Source organism: Myodes glareolus, chromosome 2, assembly GCF_982192425.1.
Source record: "Myodes glareolus chromosome 2, mMyoGla1.1, whole genome shotgun sequence".
NCBI lineage: Eukaryota > Metazoa > Chordata > Mammalia > Rodentia > Cricetidae > Myodes > Myodes glareolus.
Window position 1 is genome coordinate 132,006,326 of NC_142027.1, and position 12,978 is coordinate 132,019,303.

At 53.2% G+C, this 12,978-nt stretch overlaps 1 protein-coding gene across 4 annotated transcripts in view; it reads left to right on the top strand.

Moving 5' to 3' along the window:
* Acacb (acetyl-CoA carboxylase beta) overlaps positions 1-8,418 on the top strand; it is a 102,826-nt gene extending 94,408 nt beyond the window's left edge. For all 4 annotated transcript variants that reach the window (XM_087903722.1, XM_087903724.1, XM_087903723.1 and 1 more), the window contains 9 exons: positions 530-626; positions 1,339-1,435; positions 2,249-2,384; positions 3,168-3,345; positions 3,592-3,704; positions 5,298-5,452; positions 5,972-6,142; positions 6,269-6,405; positions 7,010-8,418. In XM_087903722.1, the coding sequence (XP_087759848.1) occupies positions 530-626; positions 1,339-1,435; positions 2,249-2,384; positions 3,168-3,345; positions 3,592-3,704; positions 5,298-5,452; positions 5,972-6,142; positions 6,269-6,405; positions 7,010-7,136 (1,211 nt within the window). In that variant the 3' untranslated portion in view covers positions 7,137-8,418. The remainder of the gene's footprint in view (positions 1-529; positions 627-1,338; positions 1,436-2,248; positions 2,385-3,167; positions 3,346-3,591; positions 3,705-5,297; positions 5,453-5,971; positions 6,143-6,268; positions 6,406-7,009) is intronic.
* Positions 8,419-12,978: the final 4,560 nt, after the last annotated feature.

The following is a 12,978-nucleotide window of genomic DNA, read 5'->3' on the forward strand; positions in this document are numbered from 1 at the left end:
TGAGAACTGCCCCCACGGGAAAGCTAAGCTGTCCCGAACCCGACCCATGCCTAGAATTTTGTTGCCATGCCGGAGGCAAGGGTTCCAATGGATTCTTGGGTTTATAGACCTTACCCTCCAGCAGCGACTCCATTCGAAGGCATCAGTTTCTTACCCACTGTGTGCTCTATCCTGCGGAGAGCCCGAGCCCTGAGGCAGAGGCTGAAGCAGGAGGGTTTATTCCCTGGCATCCAGCCACTGCCAGGCTTTCTACCCCGTGTCAGAGTGGCAGCCATTTGCATCACCCTCCCAACACCGTCCCCACCCCCACCCATCAGTGGCTACGTTGCTGCTGTCACAGTGTGTCTCTGGGACATGGGTGAGCTGTTTCCTCTCAGGGACACTGAGCTATAGCCAGTGGGCCGGGATAAGGTTCTTCAGCAGAAAGGGCACAGGATTATGTGGTCAAAGCCAGCTGCTGCGTGTGCCCACTAGGCAGACCCTGGGCCTCTCCAGCCCTCAGCCAGGGCTTCCATCCTTCTGCCCACAGCTCTGAAGAGTTCCTGGCAGAGCGGATTCTTCGACCATGGCAGTTTCATGGAAATCATGGCACCCTGGGCTCAGACTGTGGTGACCGGACGAGCAAGGTGACACAAGATGGGGGGCACCGGGCTCGGGACTCTCAAGCACTGGGCTGGGACTGCCATGGCTCACCCCCTCCCCAGTTTTGAGCACTGGAGATGGAACCCAGGGCCCCATGCATGCCAGGCAAAAAGCTGTACCATGAGCCATATCCCAGCTCTTGGGTTTTTATTTCAAGTCAGTATCTTGTGTAGCCCAGGCTGGCCTTGGCTTCCTAGGTAGCTGGGTAACATACCTATGCCACCAATCCTGGCTTGCTTCAAACTTTTCCCTGTGTAACTCAGTTCAGCACCCAAGCTCCACAGTGTGCAGCTGCTGGCCACGCGGGATCGTGATTCATGTCATCATTTAGAGCTGGGGTGTGGCTAGGTTGCAAAGCACCTGCCTGGCACACGCAGAACCCCGACCGAGTTCCATCCTAGTACCACAAAGGAGGAATCTGAAGCTGAAGGCTGGGAACTGTGTGTGCTTCACACCTGACCTCTTCGATGCCTAGCCTGAGGCACAGACCGCTCCATGGGTTCAGGATCACGCTGCCCTGACTGTTCTCACCCTAGCAGGGCACCTATAGCTCTCCCCACCTCTGCGCCTTGCAGCCAGCTCCCCAATGTACCCTCAGTCCCACCTGGAAGTACCTACAGCAGGCTGGGTAGACGCGGGGGCCCTGAGATCTCACAGAGCAGCCCAGTGCCGAACTCATGTGTGCTCACCTTGCAGGTTGGGGGGCATCCCTGTGGGGGTGATTGCCGTGGAGACCCGGACTGTGGAGGTGGCTGTCCCTGCCGACCCTGCCAACCTGGATTCTGAAGCCAAGGTGAGCCAGGAGCCATGACCACTATGACCACTGTTGACAGGAGTCCATCCTTTGACCCAGCCCACGGTCCTGAGAGCCCGAGAACAGAGGCCTCCAGCAGGGATTGGCCTGGGGGCTCTGCCTGTTGCCCCACCACATCTCCGCGGGACACATAATATTCTACTCTAGGCTTCTTGCCCGGGTGGTAAAGGTCCTTTGTGTACCCCATTCTCGCTTCCACTCTACTGCTGCTGGGACCTACAATCCAGCCTAAACTAGTGTGGTGACAGACTAAGTATGAGAATAGGGGGACCTGTTGAGGTCCAGAGAGTATGGGTTTGGGGTTCCTGGGGAGCCTTGGCTCTGGAGCATGTATAATGGTAAGGGTTACTGTGGTAACGAGACACCATAACCGAAGCAGCTTGGAGAGGAAAGGGTTAATTCAGCTTACACATCCACATCACTGTTCATCACTGAAGGAAGGCAGGACAGGAACTGAGACACGCAGGAACCTGAGGCAGGAGCTGATGCAGAGGCCATGGAGGGTGCTGCTTACTGGCTTGTTCCTCATGGCTTGTTCAATCTGCTTTCTTATAGAACCCAGGACCAGCAGCCCAGGGGTGGCCCCACTCACAGTGGTCTGGGCCCTCCTCTAACAATACTAATTAGGGACATGCCCTACAGCTGGATCTTATGGTGGCATTTTCTCAGCTGAGAAATGTTTCTCTGTGTCAAGTTGACGTAAACAGTAGAGGACAAGAGAGGCTGTGATCACTGGCCCTGTTGTCCCTGTGTCCAGGGTTACTGTCTGACTGAAGTGACTCTGTGTCCCAGGTCATCCAGCAGGCAGGCCAGGTGTGGTTCCCAGACTCCGCCTACAAGACAGCACAGGCCATCAGGGATTTCAACCACGAGCACCTGCCCCTCATCATCTTTGCCAACTGGAGAGGCTTCTCGGGGGGCATGAAGGGTAAGTACAACCCTCCACATCCCTCCACTGGGTCTCTCAACAGTCGGGCGAGGAGGCAGGTAAGTAACCACCTGGTTTATAGATGAGGAACTGAGCGTGGGAAGCAGGTGACTTCCTGAGGTCGTGTGAAGGGCAGGGGGGCAGGGAGGTCTGCTCTGCCAGCTCCCTGGTGACCTGGGTAGTTGTCTTCCTGTGTGATAGGATGAGGAAGGGATATGGTTATCCACAACCTTATGATTGCGCGAGCCGCTCTAAGTCTCCCAGAATGTCCAGAGAGATAGTGGTTCCCACTGGCTGCTGAGGAAGCAGCTGAGGAGGAAGGATACACATTTGTATCCTTGAGAGCTGCGTGACTTCTCTGAGTCCTCAACCCCTTTGTGAATGGGGACCCTGCAGTGAGGGTCCCATGCTCTGGTTCCACACACGGCGCTGATGCTGGCCAGCATTGCAGTGTCACCATATAGGGTATGGGGACTTGGAGGGACCTCCCGGTGATGCAAAGCAGGGACCTATGGTATGGGGTTGTGTGTACAGGACACGGGTGGGCTGGGGCATCTCACTCAGAGTTGGAAGGGGTTAGAAAACAGCAGACCCTGCATGGGTGGTCATAGATGAGGACACACCCAGGCAGGAGGGCAACCTGCCCCAGGTCACATGGCCCCTGAGGGAAGGAGCCAGACCCAGCCCAGCCCCCAGCTCTCCCTCGGCAGCCTGTGGCAGAGAAGACTGTAGGCTTTGTGGACGGGTCACTGGGGCCTGTCCTAAGCAGGCCTCGCTTTGCAGACATGTATGAGCAGATGCTGAAGTTTGGAGCCTACATCGTGGACGGCCTCCGGCAGTACAAGCAGCCAATTCTCACCTACATCCCGCCTTATGCAGAGCTCCGTGGGGGCTCATGGGTTGTCCTGGACTCCACCATCAACCCCCTGTGCATCGAGATGTATGCAGACAGAGAGAGCAGGTGGGTGGGCCACTCAGGGCCTACTCTGCAGAGCTAGTTAGACCCACAGAGGACTCCCAGGGTGGTGGGCAGAGATAGGGAGGCCCTGGGGCTTGATGAGCAGTCAGCCTGGCCAAATCAGTGAGCTTCAGTTATGTGGGAGACTCTGTCTCAAAAAGTACAGTGGATGGCAATGGGAAGACAGCTGACATTGACCTATGACCCCCCCCCCCCCCCGCCCCATACCTCTTTCTCGCCTCTGTTCAGGGGTGGTGTTCTAGAGCCGGAGGGCACTGTGGAGATTAAGTTCCGGAAGAAAGATCTGGTGAAGACCATGAGAAGGATAGACCCAGTGTGCAAGAAGCTCGTGGGACAGCTGGGTAAGTGGGTTGCGCAGGCCGGCAAAGGTGTCAATTCTAGTGAATTAAAGCAGAATGAGATGAATCAAATGCAGCTATCAGACAGATCCAGCCCCTTCCACAGGGCAGCAGAAGTGGTCGGCAGGAACCATCCATCTCAGAGGCAGATCTTTGGGAGTGTTGCGGTTTGTATTCCACAGTGAGCTGTCTCAGCAAAGGGGCCAGATATAAACATGAAATTACCTTTCAGAGCTTCTGTGTTCAGAGCACAGCCCTGTCTCTGGAGCCAGGGTGGAGCATTCCGTGTGGCATCCAATGGGCACTCATGAGCTTCGGGGCGTTCACCCCATGATCCCACAGTTCACTGTTCCACACGCATAGGGTGAGATAGTTGAAACATTTGGGGCCCACGGAGAACACCACAACTTGGATAATTATAATGTCTCTTTAGAGGACATCATGTCCTCCCCGGGCAGAGATAAACAATTTTCATCCATTGTATTTGCTTCATTCCTGATCTTTGATACCACTCTCCCCAGATGTCCATGTGGTGGTCATGTGTGTAACTGTGCAGCCCGCACGTCTGTTACAGCGTGCACTTCCTTTGGGTTCGCCTCTGTGATTTGGGTTTACGCTTCATGACTGGGTTTGTGTGGAACTGGCGTTATGTCCTGAAATATCTCTTATGACAATTCCAAGACAGCCAGGGCTACACAGAGAAGTCCTGTCTTGAAAAATAAATTTAAAAAAGAAAATATAAAAAGAAATTTGAGGTTTCTTTCTTTTTTAAGATTTATTATATTTATTATGCTGTTTATTATATTATATATTATATTAAATATATTATATTTATTATACTGTTCTGAGAATGTTTGCCTGCAGGCCAGAAGAGGGCATCAGATCTCATTACAGATAGTTGTGAGCCATCATATGGTTGCTGGGAATTGAACTCAGGATAGTCAATATTCTTAACCTCTGAGCCATCTCTCCAGCCTGGTTTCTTTCCTTCTTATTACATTTATTTTGTGTGTTTGTGCATGCCCATGCTGCAGCACACGTGTGGAGGTCAGAGGACAACTTGTGGAAATTGGTTCTCTGCTTCTACCACATAGGTCCCGGGAATCAAACTTGGGTCATCAGTCTTGGCAGCAAGCACCCTTCTCCACTGAGTCAGCTCGCTGGCCCCTTGGGGTTCCAACGCTGGCTTTCCTTGTTATATGGTGTCTTCATTCCTTACTACCCACTTCTCCCGGCAGAGCTGTGCTGGTTTGTGTGTTTCCAGAATCTGTCCCATGTTTCTGCTGCCATGGAATGAATATGTCCCTACTGTATTTATTATATGTCTGCAGACAGCAGCTGAAGCCTGGGTAGGGCTGCCCCCCCACCCCCACCCCAGGGGCTGTCTTGGGGCTTTGAGTGCATTTCTGAGGCTGTAGAACTTGATTTAGGAGCAGCGTTGGCATGGCAGGCCAGACTATCACAGGGCAAGGCCTCTTGTTTGGTTTTGCGGCTTTTCAAAACAAGCAAGCAAACAAGCAAACAAAAACAGCCCAACACCACATGGCCATCTCTCACAGCCCCCGAAGTCCTGACCTGATGTCTGCTCACCTGCAGGGACAGCCCAGCTCCCTGACAAGGACCGCAAGGAGCTGGAGGGCCAGCTGAAGGCCCGCGAGGACCTGCTGTTCCCCATCTACCACCAGGTGGCAGTGCAGTTCGCTGACCTGCACGACACGCCCGGCCACATGCTGGAGAAGGGAATCATCTCGGCAAGTCCCCAGAGGCCACCGGGGACCCAGACACAGAGGAACGCATAGGGGTTTGGGATGGAGCCAAGCTGGGGCTCCGAGGGCTTGCAGGGCCATGCAGTCTGAGTGTGTCAGCAGGAGCCCGCAGCCTCTCACCCCGAGGAGGTTCAGGCTTTCAGCATGCTGGAGTAACCTGAGTGCAGGGGGCTTAGTCTGCAGCTTCTGTGAGGCTTGAAGCCTGTTTGTGCTGACACTGGCCTGTGACCTGCTCCTAAGAGGACAACCAGTCCACTGGCCCATGCCCATAGCTGGCCGGCCAGTTTTCTTTTGGGCACCAACCTGAGATTGAGTTGAGGTAAATGGTTCAGAGGCACTGAGGTCCTGCAGAGCCCCGCTCTGTGTCGCCCCCCCCCCCCCATGCACAATATCCCTGTTCTAGGATGGGGTGGGTGTGAGTCAGGTAGCCAGCCTGGGGCCCAGCGCTGAGCAATCCCTGCCCCCTTCCCTCCTCCGTGGGTGCTCAGCTGAACCTGTCCACAGGACGTTCTGGAGTGGAAGACCGCACGCACCTTCTTATACTGGAGGCTGCGCCGGCTGCTGCTGGAAGCGCAGGTGAAGCAGGAGATTCTCCAAGCCAGCCCCGAGCTGAGCCATGAGCACACACAGTCCATGCTGCGACGCTGGTTTGTGGAGACTGAGGGCCCCGTCAAGGTGGGCCTGAGCAGGGAGAAGGGAGCGGTTAGCGTTGCAGGCACGGGGTGTAAGGACTGCCAGCCTGTCCCCTCAGCAGCATTCCCACCTGAGGTAGACTCTACCCGTTGCCCCCCCCCCCCCCAGGCCTACCAGTGGGACAGCAACCAGGTGGTGGTCCAGTGGCTGGAACAGCACTGGTCAGCCAGGGATGGCCTGCGCTCCACCATCCGTGAGAACATTAATTACCTGAAGCGGGACACTGTCCTCAAGACTATCCAAAGGTGAGCAGCATGCCTTTTGCCAGCCTCTGGCTCACTGGCCTGCCACAGTGTCAGGATCAGGCCCAGCCTCAACCCAGGGTGATTATCCCCCCAACACACACACACACAACCAGAACTGTGGTCCATGACTTCTTGCCTCATAGCTAGTACCTTGCTGATTAGAAGGACCCCCATCGCAAACCCCAGGTCTGAGGATGCAGGCTCACTCCCTGTCAGTATTTCCGTAGTCTTCAAGGAGGTGGATCACAGGATTCCTGGACCCTTGTTTCAGGTGTGAAGCTGGGTGGGGCTCAGGTATGTCACACCTAGGGTCATGTCATACAACCAGTGACTGGATAGGGCTATGCCACCCTGAGGCCTTCTGCTCCCTACATCAGAATCCCCCCCACTACAGGACTATTTCCCCCTTCCTCCCTCTCTCTCTCCTCCCCTTCATCCGTCTCACCCCACCCCTACCCCATTCTCTGAGCAAACGCAGCTGGAGGAAGTTAGAACCCTGGGCTCTGGCCCACCCAAGAGAAATATATCTAGACAAGGACACTGCCACCTAGAGACCACTGAGTCAACTGGTGAGTGACCTGCCTGTCTCTTCCCTTCCCTGTAGTCTGGTTCAGGAACACCCAGAGGTGACCATGGACTGCGTGGCGTACCTGAGCCAGCACCTCAGCCCGGCTGAGCGGATACAGGTGGCTCAGCTGTTGTCTACCACGGAGAGCCCGGCTTCCCCCTGAGGTACTCTGGCCATCCCTAGGACCCTGGACCACGGGAACGGCCATGCGGCAGGCCTTCGCAGGACCCTGGGGCTTGTTTCAGGAAAACCCACAAAGTGATCCTGAGCACTCTACAAATGCAGCTGCTGTTCCTGACAGCATCTTCCTGGACAAAAGGCTCCTGTGGCTCTGCCGGGCAGGCATAGCCTCCCCTTCCCTGGGAACCTGAGGGTTTGTCCCAGTGAATAACTGCTACATCTCTGAGGTGAACTGAACCGGGCACCCCGAGTTCTTGTGTTTTGCCTGGAACAGGGGTTCGGCGTCCCGGCTCACTGTCTTGTCTCAAGGCGCTTGCACACTGGTTCACGTTCAACAGCTCTTGTCCTTCAGCAGAATAATTGTGCTAAAGAAAACACACCAGAGAAGACCCAAGAAAGCCTCTTTCTGTGACAAGGTGATGATACTTAGTCACCCAAGCAAGGGCAAAAACGATTTCCTTTGTTCAATTAAGAGAATAAAATGGCATTTGTTCTCCAAGTGGCCCTCCTGAGGCAGGAAGACCATCCTATGGACAAGCTCTTTCCAAAGATGAAGAGAAAAATGGGTAGGATCCTTGGTGTCTGGCAGAGCTGGAGGACTCCTCCTACCTCAGCTCCCAGGCTCTGTAAGCCTTTTCTTCCCAAGTGGAGCAAGGACTGGACCCCATGCCTCCTACAGATTGGCCACCCTTTGGGTACCAAGCACCCTCACGCCCGAGCACAGAGAGGCTGTCCCTGGACACAGCTAGTGCCGCCGCCACTTGGCCCCTCCCAGGGCCCCTGACCAACACAACACACTTCCTCACCGTGTGCCTTGATACCGCGGCAGGAGCACCCTGGGTTTGCTCCTGAAGACTTTGCCAGCACCCGCAGGCCCCGCAGCGGCAGGGTGTGGGTGAGATATTCTGTGCCAGTGACAGAGGCTGGGGAAGTCAGCCACCACCTACCGTCCTTCTGGGCAGTGTCTGACAACATGGAGCATCACTCCGGGCTGAGGCCACAGTCACCCAGGGAACCGGCTACAAGCCAGGCTACTTGAGGTTCCTCAGGTTAAAACAGAAAGGCCCAGCCACCAGCCAGTGACAGCCCTGGCAGCTGAGGTGGGCTGGGAGGGGTGGAGATTCTGGGGGATGAAGGGCTCTTCTGGGCAAGGTCCTCTTGGCGTTGGAGGAGAGCCCAGACCGTGACTAGCTGCTGCCCTGACCATCCGCTTGAACTGAAGAGGCTGCCGGGAGATCCACAAAATAAACTATTTTTTGAAGGAAGCCCTTTGACCTTGACTTATTCTGTGGACCAGAAAGCCCTTGACAGGTAGAGGGGATGGAAGGTTCTCCAATGTTCTCAAAGTCTCCCTCTTTCAAACACCAGAGAGCTTTGTGGACGAGCACTAAGTGATGGAGGTCCAGGCTTTCACCCCCTTCTCATGCCTTCCCATCAGGTGAGGGTGCATGGCAAAGCTCAGAGAGGTCAAGACCTTTACCCATGGTCACACAGGGCAGACTGGGAGGTGTGTCTAGTCTGACTGCCCTTCCTTCTGTGACACAGGGCTGTGGTGTGTCCAGGTGCCTGCACTACACTTGGGGACTGATTGTCCCTGCGGTTTCCCCCTACACAAGAACCTTGAGCCTCCTATCATGCTGATCCGCTCCTAGGGACTGCTCATTCTTGACCCTCAACAACTATTACTTTTATTCTGGTCCATCCAGCGTCTTTCTGAGGGGTGGGTCAACCAGAGTTCTCCAGTGCCGCTGGGGAGAGAGAACCTGTCACACACACAGGGAGAGAAAGAGGCCCAGGCCGGTTGGTAATTTTTGGATCTCTGAATCAAGCCATGCTTGAAGCCAGAGGGCCTATTGGAAACTTATTCATGTTTTTGTGTTTTGTTTTAAAAATGCTTTCCCAGGGCTGGAGAGATGGCTCAGCGGTTAAGAGCATTGCCTGCTCTTCCAGAGGTCCTGAGTTCAATTCCCAGCAACCACATGGTGGCTCACAACCATCTGTAATGGGGTCTGGTGTCCTCTTCTGGCCTGCAGGCATACACACAGACAGAATATTGTATGCATAATAAATAAATAAATATTTAAAAAAATAAAAATAAAAATGCTTTCCCTAGTTGAGAGAGGACCAGCAGCCCCATCCTCAGATGGCTCAGCCCAGAGGCAACAGTTGTGTTCCATAAAGCCATTCCGTTTCAGCAGATACCTAGGAAGGGAAATAAGCTGACCCAGGCTCTGGAAGGCTGGGGGGCAGGAGGTGGTTAGGCAGACTTCCCAACGGATTCCAGACACACACCTAATTGCTGTCACTGTAAAGATGCTGACATTTAGCCTATGGGCAGTCAGTTGCAAGCTCCATTGTCCCTGGCAAGGCCAGTGCTTCCATTTTCCCCTCAGGGGACTGGGCCACTAACCCCAGGGGAAGGAAGGAAGGCCCAGCTACCACTGTGTGGACAGAGACCTTGTTGCCCAGTTCAGGTCCATACAAAGATGGCCTCTGACCAGTGCCAGCCCTGGTCTTATGAACCTAGGAGATGGAGGTGAGGAGCCTTTCTCAGTAAAAACCAGGCTCAGGCAGTTGGGGAATTAGCGGTAGAGCTGAGCACGCCACAGCACCCATTCTCCGCGCTTTGACAAGCTGTGAGTCTGTCAGCTGCTGCCCACCGCACAAAGAAGCCTCTCTGATGAGGATGGGGAGCTGCGCTCACCATGGAGGTACAGGTAGCTGTGTCCATTTAGAAAGAAGATAGAAGTATGTCCCCACCCCCGCCCCGGGGCCTATCGGCTTCCCATGGTGCATGACCCAGTGAACGGTTCTAGGCGTGATGTCAGCCTTGAGGAGCACACCTTAAATCTGACCAGAAAGGAGCTGGTGACACCCGTGACATTTATGATACTCTTGCACCTGTGGGTGTTTCTTGCCAGGATGGTTGTAGCTCACAGGGGTTCAAACTTTAGTTGATTAGTTTTCTTGCCCAGGTCCGCATGCCACCTTCCTGGCACTGCCAAAACTAGCCAGTACAGAGGACGCTTCCAGGTCAGCGCCAACTCGAGTCTTCCATGGCTGTTCTCAGCAATAAGGTCTTGCTATCAAGTTCTGGTGGACACCCAAGAAAAAGCAATTGCCTGTATTATTTGGTTTGGGGTGTCTCTGGGACCTCACAAGCCAATTAGTCAGAGGTTGGTAACCCAAACCTGATACTTTTTTTTTTTTTTAACGAAACGGTTTTCTTTTCTTTTTTTTTTAATCAATTTTTTTTAAGATTTATTTATTTATTATGTACACAGTGTTCTGCCTCCATCTATGCCTGCAGGCCAGAAGAGGGCACCAGATCTCATTACAGATGGTTGTGAGCCACCATGTGGGTTGCTGGGAATTGAACTCAGGACCTCTGGAAGAGCAGTCAGTGCTCTTAACCTCTGAGCCATCTCTCCAGCCCACCTGATACTTTTTTAGAGCACTTTTTGCATCTTGCAAAAATAGAAATTCTGTACCTATTGTAATGAATTCCTATTTCCTGACCCCCAGCCCCTCCCCACCGTATTTTCTGTCTCTGGATTTAGGAACCTCATCACTGAACTCATACTGGCTTATTTCACTTAACACAATGTCCTCAAGCTTTCTCCATTTTATGATGTGTCACGATTTCCGTTTTTAAGGCTGAACAGTGTTCCATCACATAGCTAGAACACATTAGTTTATACACTGCTGTGGGAGGCTGCAGGTTGCTTCTGCCTTGTGGGTATTGTGGATAACTCTGGAAGGGAGCAGAGAACATCTCTTCAGTTGGCTTTCCCATCCTGTTCCTTTGGATCAGCCTGAAGTAGGTCGCTGCTAGCTCGTACGATAATTCTCTGCTGTCTTTCAGAGGAACCTCCAGGGTTTTCAGTACCCAGCAGTGAGGTTCCAGAGCTCCACCTTCACATCTTTGCAGCCCTGCACATGTTTTCTGAGAGATTCCCATTTTTGTCTTGATTCAGATTGTGTGCTGATAGCCATCCAAAGAGATGGGAAGTGATTTCAACTCAACAGTCGCTGGCGGGGCTGGAGAGATGGCTCGGCAGTCAAGAGCAATGGCGGCTCTTCAGGGAGCCAGCACCCACTTGGTGCCTCAGAACTATATATAAGTCTAGTTCCAGGGGATCCGACACCTTCTTCTGGCCTCTACAGCTTCTATACAGATGTTGTACACATGCATACAGGCAAAATACTAAGACACATACACTTTTTAAAAAATTGCTTCTAAATAGTTGGACCTTTTAACCTGTTATGTCTGCTATGACACTGCGACCACAATACCTGACAGAAACAACTGAAAACACAGGGTTTGCTTTGACTTGTGATGTCAGCCCCTCATAGCTGGTGAGGCCGAGCAGTGGGAAGTGTGACCAAGGATGTTCACTTCTCCCTAGAGCAGGAACCAGGAACCTTCCACATCCCAGCCCTTATGACCTTCTGCCAGCCAGGCCCCAACTCATACCAGTTTCACAGTCTCCCATCACATGGCCAGCAGCTGGGAGACAAGTATTCAAGACATGAGAGCACTCCGGGTTCACACATCACAGGCCAGCAGCCAGTGTCCGGACCCCTGATGCACAGGGCTTTGCCTCAACTGCCCGCCCCACCTCCCACACTTCTCTCCCATCTCTCTATTCCAGGTCAATAATGCTGCTCCTAAGGCAGACCCAGCCTGGTAGAGATAGACCTTCCCAGAGGCAGCCAGGCTCACCCTCAGCTTGGAAGAGACTGGCATGTCCATTCTCTTTCCTGGCTTCCGCTGAGACTGCGCTGGGGAAAGCTTGGGGGTCTGCTGCCCTGGGAGCTGCCTTGCTGTGCCAGCAATGCCCCTTGCTGTGCCAGCAATGCCCCTTGCTGTGCCAGCAATGCCCCTCATGACTCCCTTCCTTTGGTTTGTTCTTAAATTTAGCAGAGTGCTTGCTAAGAAGTCAGATTGGCCGAGCATAATGGTGTGTACCTGTCATCTCAACACTGGAGAGCCTGAGACAGAAGGATCATGAGTTCTAGGATAGCCTGGGCTACATAGCAAGCCCCTGCACCAAACAAAACATAAATTGTCCTTGGTCTATTGTCCCATTCATAGTCTAGAGAGTTATTCCTTTTTTTTTTAAAAAAAAAGATTTATTTATTTTTATGTGCATTGATGTTTTTGCCTGCATGTATGTCTGTGTGAGGGTGTAGGGTCTTCTGGAAACTGGAGTTACAGACAGCTGTGAGCTGCTATGTGGGTGCTGGGAATCAAACCCTAGTCCTCCAGAAGAGCAGTCAGTGCTCTTAATTGCTGAGCCATGTCTCCAGCCCTGAGAGTTGTATCTTGCCCAGAACGCTAAGGGCCCAGGAGTTTCTAGCCGTCTATGAGCTTGGCAAGCTGTACTGGCTAATTGTTGTTTTTCTTCAGTTTGACACCGGCTGCTGTCATCTGGAAAGAGGGAATCTCAATCGAGAAACTGCCTCCAACCAAATGCCCCATAAATAAGTCTGGGGAGCATTTTCTTGATTAATGATCTATGTGGGAGAGCTCAGCCCACTGGATGGTTAGGTGGTGCTGCATAGGTGGTCCTGGGTTCTATAAGAAAGCAGGCTGAGCAAGCCATGAGGACCACACCAGTAGCAGCACCCTCCATGGCCTCTGCATCAGCTCCTGCCTCCAGGTCCCTGCCCTGCTTGAGTTCCTGTCCTGATTTCCTCGGTGATAGACAGTGACCTGTAAGTCAAACAAATCTTTCTCGCCTCCTGTTGCTTTTGCCCATGGTCTTTATCACAGTGACAGAAAGCAAGGCTTCTATGTTTACTCAGAGAAGCTGGCCAGT